Source organism: Amphibalanus amphitrite, unplaced genomic scaffold (assembly GCF_019059575.1).
Source record: "Amphibalanus amphitrite isolate SeventyFive unplaced genomic scaffold, NRLGWU_Aamphi_draft 002705F_arrow, whole genome shotgun sequence".
NCBI lineage: Eukaryota > Metazoa > Arthropoda > Thecostraca > Balanomorpha > Balanidae > Amphibalanus > Amphibalanus amphitrite.
Window position 1 is genome coordinate 4,864 of NW_024884095.1, and position 12,202 is coordinate 17,065.

Genomic DNA, 12,202 nt, shown 5'->3' on the forward strand with positions numbered 1-12,202 from the left:
TCTCAAGCGGGACGACTTCAGTCTCAAGGGGGTGGGGCGCTAGTGGCTCTTGAGGGCGCTATTGATCTCGGATAGGGCGACTGTGATCTTGAGAAGAATGCGGGTGCTTTAGAGGGGCGCCAGTGGTTTCAGGGATCGATCTTGGATGGGTCGATTGGGGCAGCTGTGAACTTCAGAGGGGCGCCGGGTGCTCTAGAGGGGCGCCATCAAGCTTTAATGGGGCGACTGTTCCGTTTAGGTGGGTGCCAGCGGCTCTTCAGGGGCGCCATCGACCCTGGGGGTTCGGAATATTCTGGTTTCCGGAGGGGCGCCCTTCAACATTTGGGGGCTCAGGTCGTATTTGGGGGTGCCCTGGAGATTATTTAGGTGTCCAGGCACCCCACAAGAGATATTGAGTTCGATCCCTGCCTGCACATCATTTTTTAATTCATGTTCTCTCTGTAAAACGGCATCAGCCTAGTCGGCGCTAATTGGGGCGCCATTTGGGTGGCTGGGCGGAAAGGGGGGGCCATGGCCCCCATGCCCCCCCCCTGTCTACGCCACTGGATGCCGGTCTCGTAGCTCAGTTGGTTAGAGCGTTGGACTCCGCGTGGTGAGAGCACGCGTTCCCGGTTATGACAGTCCGGGTTCGAAGCGCGACGGGCGCTCGACATTTATGGGTCTCCTGACAGGTATGGTTGCGGTTGGTGGCAGGCCGTAGCCAGGCGAAGTCAGCGAGGGGACCGGCCGTGCGCGGCTTTGTGCGCACGTTAAACTTTGGACTCCAAATTCTGCCATAGAATCGGAATTGCGCGATCGGAGGGTAGAGGGCAGGGTCATCGCAACAAGCTTCGCTTAGCGATGGCTCTGTCCTTGTGAATCCTTCCCATCAAAAGGTTCGGACTAAAATTAAAAAAAAAGATGAAATTGGCCCCTCCCTCCCTCTAATTACAAGTAGAGGAACTCGTCATCTGTTTACTTTCTAACAAAGGCACTGCTATTCTGTTTGATTACTTCTTAAAGGTGTGGCGTTTGCCCCAACTACGTAAGGTGCGTTTGCAAATGCTAGTAGATTAACAACCACAGCTAGTTATAAGTTAACCCAAGCTATCCACTATACATGCGGGACCAGCCGCTTACCCAAACACTTAGCAGTATTGCAATTGAATATGCAGGCCGACATTGTGTTCAGCCGGCGCTCAGCGCTCCTGAGCCTGGAATCAGCAATGGTCTCAGTTAATTTACGGCCGGGCGCCACGGTGAATTACCTGATAAGGCATCTGGGGTGGATGGGTGCTTCCGCTGAGGCCCAGATCCTGTCCGCTTACCGTAATGACGCCCCTTGATTGTCCTCCGATGGCTCCATTAGATTGTGCGTCACTGCTTCGGCGTGTTATATACGAGTAGTGAACTGGACACGTTTCCTAGGATGCAAGACAGCTCATAAAGTGTCCGCGGCGCACACTACGGAAGTCAACCCCTCACAGCCGCTCGCCGCTCGCTGGTCCGCTGTTCGCCGCTACCGCCATGCCGCCGCATGCCGCTCGAACCCTGTCCGCTGCCGCTGCTGGCCGCTCGAAGATTGACAGCCCTCGCGCGTGTCCATGACGCCGCGATGAGAACGGGTCATGACGCATTGAGGGCCGCGATTGGTACTGAATTCTGCAGGCCTGCCCGAATGGACGCTCCGGCCCGGCAGGAAGAATCGTGCGGCGAATAGCGTACGGCTAGCTGAGTTATTTATGTGGGAAGAGATCAGACCCGGAAGGGGGCCACGGGAAGGTTGGCTCGCCTTGTGCCAGGCGGGCTAATCATTTTGGGGAATGGATCTGAAGCTTTGAGTATATTTTGTATTGTAAGTGGAAGGCTTTCTTGTAAGTAGGCGCGATATTTTGTAGAATTTTAGTCAGTATAGTTGTATGTATAGTTGTATGTATGTAATATGAATGTAACTCTTTTCCACATAACTTTGCGCTGATTCACAGGTGGGACGTGTGTTGGGAGGCCGGTGATGGTCCGAGTAAACGAATCTTCGTCTTGCTGAATCCCACGTCTTTCCCCCTAATTGCTTCCACATACTCGTATGCACACTTCGATTAGGTGTTACACGAGTGATCCGGCATGCTGTTGTTGGCCTCTGGTGACTAAATTTACCCCGGTCTGACCAGTTGGGTCGATACTGCTGGCCCAAGCACCGATGGCTGAGAACCAACGGCCCGCTTCCGATTGAACCTGACTCCGCGGTATAGCCGGATGCGTTGCCAGGCGAAAGACACAAGTGCTCTCAAATGTCGCCTGTCCGCTCGAGCATCGATTCTTGGCAGGTGTACGTAATGTGAGACGCTCGTCGAGAGTTCTTCGATGGAGTTCAGCGATTAGTCGAGTGGGCGACTGAGAAGTCCCGAAGTGTCTTTTCTGGTCTTGATTAGATGTTCTTTTGTGCTTGGATACTGAGTATTGTTCTGGATATTGTTCTTTTTCTGATGGAATTGCGGAGGACGGGGAAGCTTTATTGGTGCCCTGGCCTAGAAGTCGCGGTGTTTTTAGCTCTAGTCGTCAAGAGCAGTCCATAATTGCCGTGGAAATGCTATTGGGTATTGTGCGCTGCTTCACGACAAACTATGTGGCGTGCCTTTAATGGCAACGTGTAATGCTTTCATTGATTGGGGCTGACACATTGGCAACTGATGCACCGAACTGCGTAAATCGTAACGACTTGCCATATATCCTTAATCCTGACTTATCATGCTACGCGCCTCATCTATGTGACACAATGAAATATGGTTGGCATGGCGTTGGCATTGGTTACGTCCAGAGGTGAAAACTTGACAGCTTCTTTCGCGCTGTTATCTGAACAATCCATCTCCCAAACCATCCCTGGTTTAGGCGCCCCTCGCACGTGATCTCTGACCTGACACGTCATCTCTGTGTGCTTCAGGTCACCTGCCTGATCTGCCGGACCGAGTCGAAAAAGCACGACCCGTTTCTGGACCTATCGCTGGACATTCCGGACCGGTTCGCCAGCCAACGGAAGAACAAAGATGGCGAGCAGCAGGCCATGTGCTCTCTGGCAGGTCAGTGACCCCCTCTGTCAGGTCAGTGACCCCCGGGCACCGGTAGAGCTGACGGTTTTCACCCGGTGTGTCCCGAACGAGCGTAGAGCTGATGGTTTGATGTAAATTTTGAATACACCGGCAGGAGTTGAAATTTTTGTTTCCCGATTTGTCAGTTTTGACCTGCCTCGTTGCTTTATTGTGGTTCTAGCATCACAGCTACATTAACTTGATGTGGAATGCCGAATAACACTTTTGCCCATTTGGTGTTGACGTTCCAATCCTCCCCATATAAAAAGCAGTGCAATCGTCTCTCCAACTATACCAATAGTAATATTTTAGGGGCAAAATAATGACAAAACATAGTCCTCGTGAAGATGATCATAATTTCACCCCATCCACAGTATGTATTTCAGCTCCTGTTGTATGTTTGCTGTATATTCCTTTCTCCTGACATAATGTCACCACCCGCCGTCCTACCCGGTCTGACCAGGTCTGACCCCGCGTGACCACTGCCTCGGACGGCACGCTCCCAGCAACGCCCCAGATCGGCGGGCCAATTAAGGCCACCGCCGTCGGGCCGGAAATATGACGCGCCATGCGGCGGCCATCCCACCGCCGGCTCTCCAGGTCCAACGGCAGCTCTGGCGCCGGGAGTTTGGGCCTGAGCCGTAGAGGGTAAATGGACGGTTGATTAGAAGGGTTGATGGTAAGAGGATGGTGGAGAAAGTGCTATATTTTTGTTAGAAGGAGGGGATGAGACTTAGCTAGTACGGGGCGTCGTATGTCGTTTGCTAGCTGACGTGCTTTTACGCGAAAGTGTGGAAGGGCGTTGTTTTTCGAGATTTCCAACGTGATCGAGGTGATCTCGTTCAACTTATCGAAGTCAGTTCATCAGAGCAGAAGCCTGCCCTGCAGCCGAGAGCGCCGACACGCGGCGCCGGCTGGCTCCCTTTGACCAACTCCGGACGGCGGATCAAAGGGTTTGTTCGCCGACTTTGACTGTTGTTGACTGCTGGCGTTCGTGATGGGGTTCGCAGCTTGGGCCGGTGTTTCGAATTTACCCACTCACCCGGTGTTTGTCGTCGTTTTCGAGACATCTGTGTAAGGAGTTGGGCATCCGCTATAGGCAGGGCTGGAACGTATGGAGCGTCTATTCGTTTCGCCTTATCAGCGCTCTCCACGCCCGGGTGTGCCTGTGCTCATATTGCATGTGCTGTGAGCTTGAAAAACATTCAATGGGCGTGATGCTGCCCCAGTGCTGCCCTGGGCCCCTGGCGTTTCTTTTATGACGGACGTTTGCCGTCGTCATTATTTTCCGGTTTGCTTAGCGCTCCAAAATTCTGTACAATGGCTCCATCCGCCTGGTAGCACACTATTCAGTGGACGCGCGGGTGCACTGTTAAAGCATTTGCCCAACGGGTGATTGGAATTGCGCAGTGCTCAGGTGGAAAAATCGATGGTTAGGAGTAAGATGGAGCAGGTAGTCACTAGTCAGGGTAGCAATGCGTACGTGAAAACCGGGTTCAGATAGTTTATTTGAATTTCCTTAAGCGAATATTTGCCTTGAAAGCTATCAACCTCCTGCTTGTCTCAGACAATAAATATAAAATCAAAATAAACTGCCTGCCTCCTCACTCTTTTCTCGCACGCCCACTGGTCGTGTTAAGACGACTCTTTAGTGCCCTGGTTAAGACCATCCAATTTGTCATCCAACAGCCGTATTGTTTCTTTATATCTTCATCGAAATACGCCTCCTCCCACACTGCCGTATTGCTGCTCCGTCGGCAGTGAACCGTATCTGGCTATCCGGGGTGAGCCTTTCTGTTACAAAACAGCGCGAGGAGTGAGTGTCTGTGCCGGGAGACTGTCTGTGGCCCTTCCCGTCCTCAGAATAACAGCAGTGAGGTTTTATTTCCGGAAACGGAGTTCTCGCGCGGGCGCTGGTCGCTTTTTGCTCCTCCATTGGTGGAGTTTTATGTTTGGAGTGCGAGTATCACACGTCCGGCATAGTGATGCCTGTGATGCTTTGGTGTCCAAATGGATGCGATCCGCGCCAGTCTCGGGGATAAAGCCATAGGCGTCCGCCGGGAGGGCTGTTTTGAGGCGGGCGGGTTTCGAGAGATGATCCTATAGTCGAGATGTCTGAGGCTGGTTTCTGGTGCCCAGCTGGTCTGGCAGCGGACTTGAATGTGTGACGATTGCGTCAAGGTCTGATTTTTTTCTGCTTTGATTCTTTTCATTAAATTCAACATTTCCTGGTGCGACTAGAAAGACGTCTTGCTGTGTGTATGCGGTACGCGGTTTTAGTTGAGGAAGAACAGCTAATCGCAGAAGCAGGCGTGAATTTCGATACGATAGTTTTTAAAACATATAAACCAAGAAATCGTTAGTGTAACTTTGTTAATGTGGTGGAGCAATCGTATCGTATCAGTCGTATCAGTCGCCAGCCTTGTCCTTTTTTGCGCCTTTCCAGGAAGTCATTTGCGCTCAACGATGTGGCTTTAGAATTACTGATACCTACTGCACCACCTCTGTTGATACTACACCACCTCTGTTTGCCGTTCAGTGTATGACAGATGTTCTCACAGTGCATCCAACGTGATTTTGTCTGTTTGAATATATATATATAAGATTTCAGCGCCATGAGCACCGATATTAGTTTGGTTGGGACTTTGATCTCCACAAGTTCTTCCGTGTCATATGAATTATTACGCGTCGATCTGTATTGTCAGTAGCTCTCATGAGCTCGTTTGTTGGTTCACATGAAAGCAGATGAGTCCGAATCACGGATGTTTTCGTCTGATCTACCACTCCGCTTTTCATTTGGCAATGTTCTCCAATTGGGTCATATTTGAAGGAAGGGCTCATTAATTTACCACAGATTCCAGAGCGATACGCACTTCCGCACTTAGTTGCAGTTATGTGCACAATAGAAACGTATGTAAGTACAGCACAAGTCACAAACGAGCTAACGTACGTACGTGGAATGGGCTTTACAAAATCCGTTCGTAATTTACATTAACTTGGCCAATGGCCATACTTCTAGTGTAGATACCTAACTACTTTCATTGTAAAATGCAGTGAGCGTTGTTCCGCTCTCAGACCAGTGGATCTGAGGTATATGTGGTGATGGGAAGTGCCGGGTCTTAGCTGTCCGCTGGTGGTCGGATTCGGGGCTCGGTGGCGCTCCCTTTTCCAGCCTCCGCGATTGGCACAAGTCATTGGCGGTGCTTTGTGGGGCTATAATATGTAGAGGCATGGGCTTCTTGTACTGGGTTTTGGACTTTCCATCGCTATATTTTTCCCCATTCTGTATCCGGAGTATGTATGGTTTTGATCATGAATATCCAGCAATATTATTGTCAGTTATGATAATTTATGAAAAGCAATGCTTCTTCAGCTTTTGCATGGTGATAATAATGGTCTAACAGCTAATCAGCAAATGTGGTTGTCTAGTTCTTTTGAAAACGGATTATGAGGGGATCTTTGAACGGTGAAAAGGCGACTGATGTGGTGTCCTGCCGCCAGTGAACAAGGCCTGGAAATAGTGCCTTTTCATGAGCTATCATTTGTGCCTCATAGAAGCATCATGAGGGTCTATCAATATCATTACATTGGACAGGTGTGTGATGCTTTTGGCGCTTTGTTGTGCCTTTGACCGCTCTGAAAAGACGGTTAATGTGGTTGATGATAGCTCAGGGTCGGTGGGCAACGTATGTTCGTCGTCAATGGTGAATGACCACTGGCTAATGAGAACATTGAAAGGTTGTGTGCATCATCATATCACGTGCGTCTGTGCCTGTGGCTGTCTCTGTGCCGTCCGCCTTACCCGTTTTGGACGCCTGGGCCCCAAGAGGCTGTGCGCCCTAACCCAAGACAACGACGACAACGCCTGAGCCTTGAACGCCCCGTGTTGTCCGTCTAAGCCTCACCTGTGCTGTCCGTGTCCGCGTTCGTCTGGGCCGTGCCTGGGCAGTGTTTGTCGTTCGTCTGAGCCATACATTTGCCGTGTTTGCCGTGTGTCTGCTGAGCTGAGCCGCGTCTGAGCACTGTTTGTGTTGTTCGCAGATTGTCTCGACCTGTTTCTGGACGTGGAAGAGCTGGCCGACACAGAACTCTACTACTGCAATAACTGTAAACAGCGGCAAAAGTCCACCAAAAAATTCTGGATACGGCGCCTACCAAACGTGAGTGGCAGGACGCAGTCACCGAATAAACAGATGTTTAAACCGTGTAGTAAACTCTCAACACACGTGTAGTAACCGTGTCCAATAGGGGAGAGTGGGGTAATTTGGCCGGTGGTGTAAATTGGCCGCCCCCACCTGTACGAAAGCTGATAAAAGTGAATGAAATAACTTCAGTCTCTATTCATTTGTCATCGGCAGAATTAACTCGAGAACAAATATCAAAACTTTCCCCCTCTTAGTTTTATTCAAAATTAATGAAAGGTGAATTACGTTAGAAAATGGTAACTTTTACTTCCGGTTAAAAATTTGTATAACATGTAGTATTTGGGCTGTAAACGAATTAAAACATTATAGCGCCATTTTTGAGGGTGTTCAGCGGCTCCAAGAGCAATTTCATCTAGTTCTGTACAGCCATGACGACTTTATAGACAAAAAATTTCAGAATGGCAATGTGGGGTTATTTGGCCGGGACTAGCGGGGCAACTTGGCCGGTGCGCTCAGAGTCACTATGCTGGGACGGCCGAGTTGTCATGGTTAATTATACCATAAAGGACATAATTCATGACCAACTTTGACTACCTTGATGCCATATTTCCTATTGGACAGCTGTAAGGGCATGTGACGTCATCAAAGGTTACCTAACGCTTTTTTGCTAATAAATACTTACAGAAAAAAGATACAGCCGCGCAAATGGTCTCATTGTGTTCAGCTCGTCAAGGCGCATCGAATGATATACATGATGACCTTGAACTCACGTAACCTTGAGGTCAAGCGACCTGAGGTAACGAGACCTGAAGCCAACCTTGATCTTGACCTTGACCTCTCGAGGTCAACACATACATGTTTCGATGCGGAATGACGAGAGAATTACGATGGTGTTTTTTGTTTTGTCCTAACTTGATTACTTCAAAAGTTATTCGTAAAAAACTGTCATCGCATCTAGAGCCGCTATTTTGACTATTTTCGACCCCTGTGACGGGTGAGTCAACCTCCAAAATGCTTCAAATGCGTCGTAGGACACGCGTCATTGCTGAATGTGAAGCTGACTCGCCTATAACAAAAATCATGGCCTCAAACTAACACCGGCCAAATTGCCCCATACCCCCGGCCAAATAACCCTGCTAGTGGGGCAATTTGGCCGCTTTGCAGACCTTTGTAATCCGCCACAATTTCAATATCAGTAGTTACTTAATCATTTCAAGTTAACTGTCCAAGAAAGTAAAATGTATGCCACACCTGTCCGCGTTGAGAAAATGCAGAAATGTGTTGTCGATTTTTAGTTACATCGTTTTCTAAAAAAGCGGCCAAATTACCCCACTCTCCCCTATAACTACAGATGTTTAAACCGTTGAACCGCTGTTTAAACCCATCTTAGAAGTTCTTTTTGCTTTGCTTTTTAGTGTCTAAAGATAAACTAATAACAGTAATATGATCACGGTATTTTGTTTGGGATCGTTTTTGCATAATGCTTCCATCAATTAATGTTCAGCGGTTTTTGTCATATCATTTTGATTTTTACCTTTCTTAGCCCACCCATGTGATCCAACCTTTCAGTGTGTAGAGAGTGAGGTGCAGTTTCAAAAAGAAACTATAATAGTTTTTCAGTGTTGCTTCCACTAAGCCACGACCCATAAGCTTTCATTGCAAATATATTTTTCACAAGCTTATACATTGTGAGAAACCTCTCCTGACAGTTTGTGATTGGACCAAAACTGACCATAAGGAAAACTGAAATTATTGCTCACATCCAACGGCAGACCATTCCTGTGGAGAGCACTATTTATGTGTTTTACGGGCCATCATCCTACTCGCTTCCGTCAAAACTTGCGTGTCTTTAGGCATAACGCTTCAGCCTCGTTATACGCTCAGAAACAGGGAAATGTTTGAGATGGCCAGAGCTTTCAGCTCCCTGTAGTCTAATTTGATTGTTGAATACAGAAAAAAAAATCCTATCGTGGCAACACATTTTAAGAGAACGCATGACTTCAACTGGTCTCCACGTTCAGGTGTTTCTCTGAATATCATTCAAGATCCCAAATAATAGGTAAATTTTTTTCAAGCATCATTTTTATTTTTAAAAACACACTCACGGTGAAAAAATATCATCATTAGGATTGGACCCGAAGGCTAAAATTACACAGGATTATTGATATCATCCACCGTAGTCCAACGGCCGTTCACCAACTGAGTCAAGAGTCTCAGCGCGATGTCGATGGCAACACAGAGCCTGGCAAAGAGGTGCGTGGGAGGTAGGCTTCTGAACAAATCCGGCGGTATATTTGTCCACTCCGAGAGCGCCTCGGTTCTGGACAAATCTGGACGATGGATGCTTTATGTCCGCTCTGCCGAAGCTCTGGGGGGAGATTACATTGCTCTATCAGACGGTATCAGCGCTGTTATGGGGGATTATTGGGGATTGTCCATGCCAATCTCATGCATTTTGTGATCACTTGGTGGGCAAAGTGGACGAGTGGGGATCAAACATGGCGGCAACCTGTTTGGGTCTAAGGGCCTCTTGGTTCGCCGTCTAGCCAAGACGATTGATATTGCGCTTGTTTTCGGAGTTAGTATGCTTTTTGATTCGGTTTAGCATCAAATCGATTAGGACTATGCAAAGAATATTGTTTTTGTTGCATTATATTAGTAACTGCGTTTTTGTGGGGGGATTCTTCCAATGATTATTCAGCAAAGTTCTTTCGGGCATGCGTTCCCTTTGTTGTTATTTTATCCGTAGAAATAAATTAAAGCATTCTGCTTCCCTTAATTGATCTCCCTACAAGCTGCACCCGCCCGCGAAACTGGGTTTGTCTTCTAAGACACTGCCTTGCACATCCGAGTCCACTCAACATTATGAATAACCCTATCAACGTTTGCAATTACGTTCTTAGCTCGCCTAAATAGGCTTTGAGCGCATTCCCTACTTCATGTATTCGTAAGGAAGAGATACATTTCTGACTTAAATCGTGAAGCGCCTTTTAAATTTCTTCAAATAACTTAACCTCTAGAAGGGTGATCTGCGAATAACCAAACCTAACACAGAGATTAACATGCACCTTACAAAACGGCATAATTTGCAGTTGTGTTTATGCACATAACCTCCTTCGTAATGTAGGTACTCTTCGTTATCAGGTGTTCCTCCACAGGTGCTTTATGTAACTCCCGTTCTCCATCCCGCAGGTGCTTTGTGTGCACGTGAAGCGGTTCCGCTGGTGCAACAACTACCGAACCAAGCTGGACGTGCCGCTAGCGTTCCCGGTGCGGGCGCTCGACATGTCCTCCTACCTGCTGGGAAAGGTTCCCGAGACGCGCCGCTCGGCGGCCGGGGGTCAGCTGTACGACCTGGCCGCCGTGATCGTACACCACGGCTCCGGAGCGGGGAGTGGACACTACACGGCCTTTGCCAGCAACGCAGGTGGGTGGAGAGGGGAGAGGGGGAGGTAGGTAGGGAGAGGTAGGGGTGGGGTGGTAGCGAGGATGATGACCTAAGTCTGTTGAGAGTAGGGGCTGGACAGGGCTTGAGACATCCAAATAGCACAAACAATTCACACGTCTCCAACAGGTCTTTTTGCTGGTTTTTCGGAAGAGCCCGGATCAGTTGTGAATGCCTCGAACAAGAGATATTCAAAACTGATTATAGCCATAATATCTACCCAGGCTAGTTTGGCAACCCAATGGTTTTCGATTATAGGTGTTTGTCGAGTTTTTTTATGGTAATCGGCATCTCCATTGTCAAAATCGATTCATTCCTGAGGTGGTTTTTTGTTTCATACGAATGGCTGTTTGTTTTATGCGTAAATATCTGAACAGGGCCGCCTGCCAACCCACCTCGAGCGCCGGCTGGCGTCACTCGCGGCTCCACCTCACTATATAGTATACCCTCACCCCGGGGACAGCCACTTGTAACTCCCGTGGTTCTTCCCGGGAGAGTGCCGCGACTCGCGCAGAATTGGCCGGCATTGTCCCCCGACGGCCGTGTCACTGCTGAAAGAAATACGCTCCGCCGGTAACGTAAATTAGCCAGCCCAAAAGACGTCGAGAAAGAAATGATGATACCGCTTTTCCATGGTGTTGTTTGGGACCGGACCGCTTCCCAATAATGACCTGCGCGGCGCGGTTGTCTGTTCTTTTTCCTTTTTTATTTTCTGGTTTTGCCGAGTTAGTTTTGCTGCCGTCGGCAGCTTCACGTCCTATTTAAAGTTCAGAATAGAAAATGATTGACTGAATGTGATTATATCGATCAAGTTTTTCAATCACAGCCATATCCGGAGTCTTGCTGTTATTATTCTATTAGTCTGTTAGCATATGAAAGCTTATTCAATTCCCCAGCCAAGCTATCGAATAGTTTAGCCTGAGGTATAATTCAATTACCAGGTAAAGAAGTGCACTGTTGTTTTTCACAAACCCATTATCGCTAACAAAAGCCCACATTAACCAATGGATGTGCAGTGTACTCCCATTAGCGCTTATGGAAACAAACACACCGCGCCGATCTGATGGTACGGCTCTCGCGAGATTAAGCGGTAGGTTTTGCACTTTTACATTTCCGGATATATCTCAGAAACTAATCGATCTACGATGAAGCCATTTTACACGATCATGGCCGGCTTGTGAACCAACAAGTCGATCGCATCTTCATCTTCAACACTTAAAAACTTAGACGACGAAGGTATAGCCTGAAGTACACTAAATTTTGTAGGTGCAAAACCTACCGCTAAAACCCGTGAGACCTGTACGTGGAGTAGAGTTGGCTCTCTTTGTCACCGGTGGCTTCGGTTTGACTTCAGTGGTTCTGAATTGAAGCTGAGTCTCAGTATCCTGCGTACTGAGAGTGGAGACCCCCTCATAGGTGAACGTGACTTTCGTTATCATCTTTTTTTTTCGCTTTACATTACTATTTCGGCGCATCCGTTTTTTTTTTTTTAGTTTCTGTTCTAGATCGAGTTAAAATGTTCCAGAAAACATGCTTGTCTTTTCAAATCC

The 12,202-nt window shown here is 48.1% G+C and overlaps 1 protein-coding gene across 1 annotated transcript; it reads left to right on the forward strand.

Annotated features, from left to right (window-relative positions):
* Positions 1–2,917: 2,917 nt before the first annotated feature.
* LOC122377294 (ubiquitin carboxyl-terminal hydrolase 3-like) lies at positions 2,918–10,659 on the forward strand (the record flags this gene model as incomplete). The annotated part of the gene is made up of 3 exons (XM_043357244.1): positions 2,918–3,053; positions 7,104–7,222; positions 10,400–10,659. Coding segments are annotated over 3 exons (515 nt in total), but the record flags the coding sequence as incomplete, so codon positions are not given.
* Positions 10,660–12,202: the final 1,543 nt, after the last annotated feature.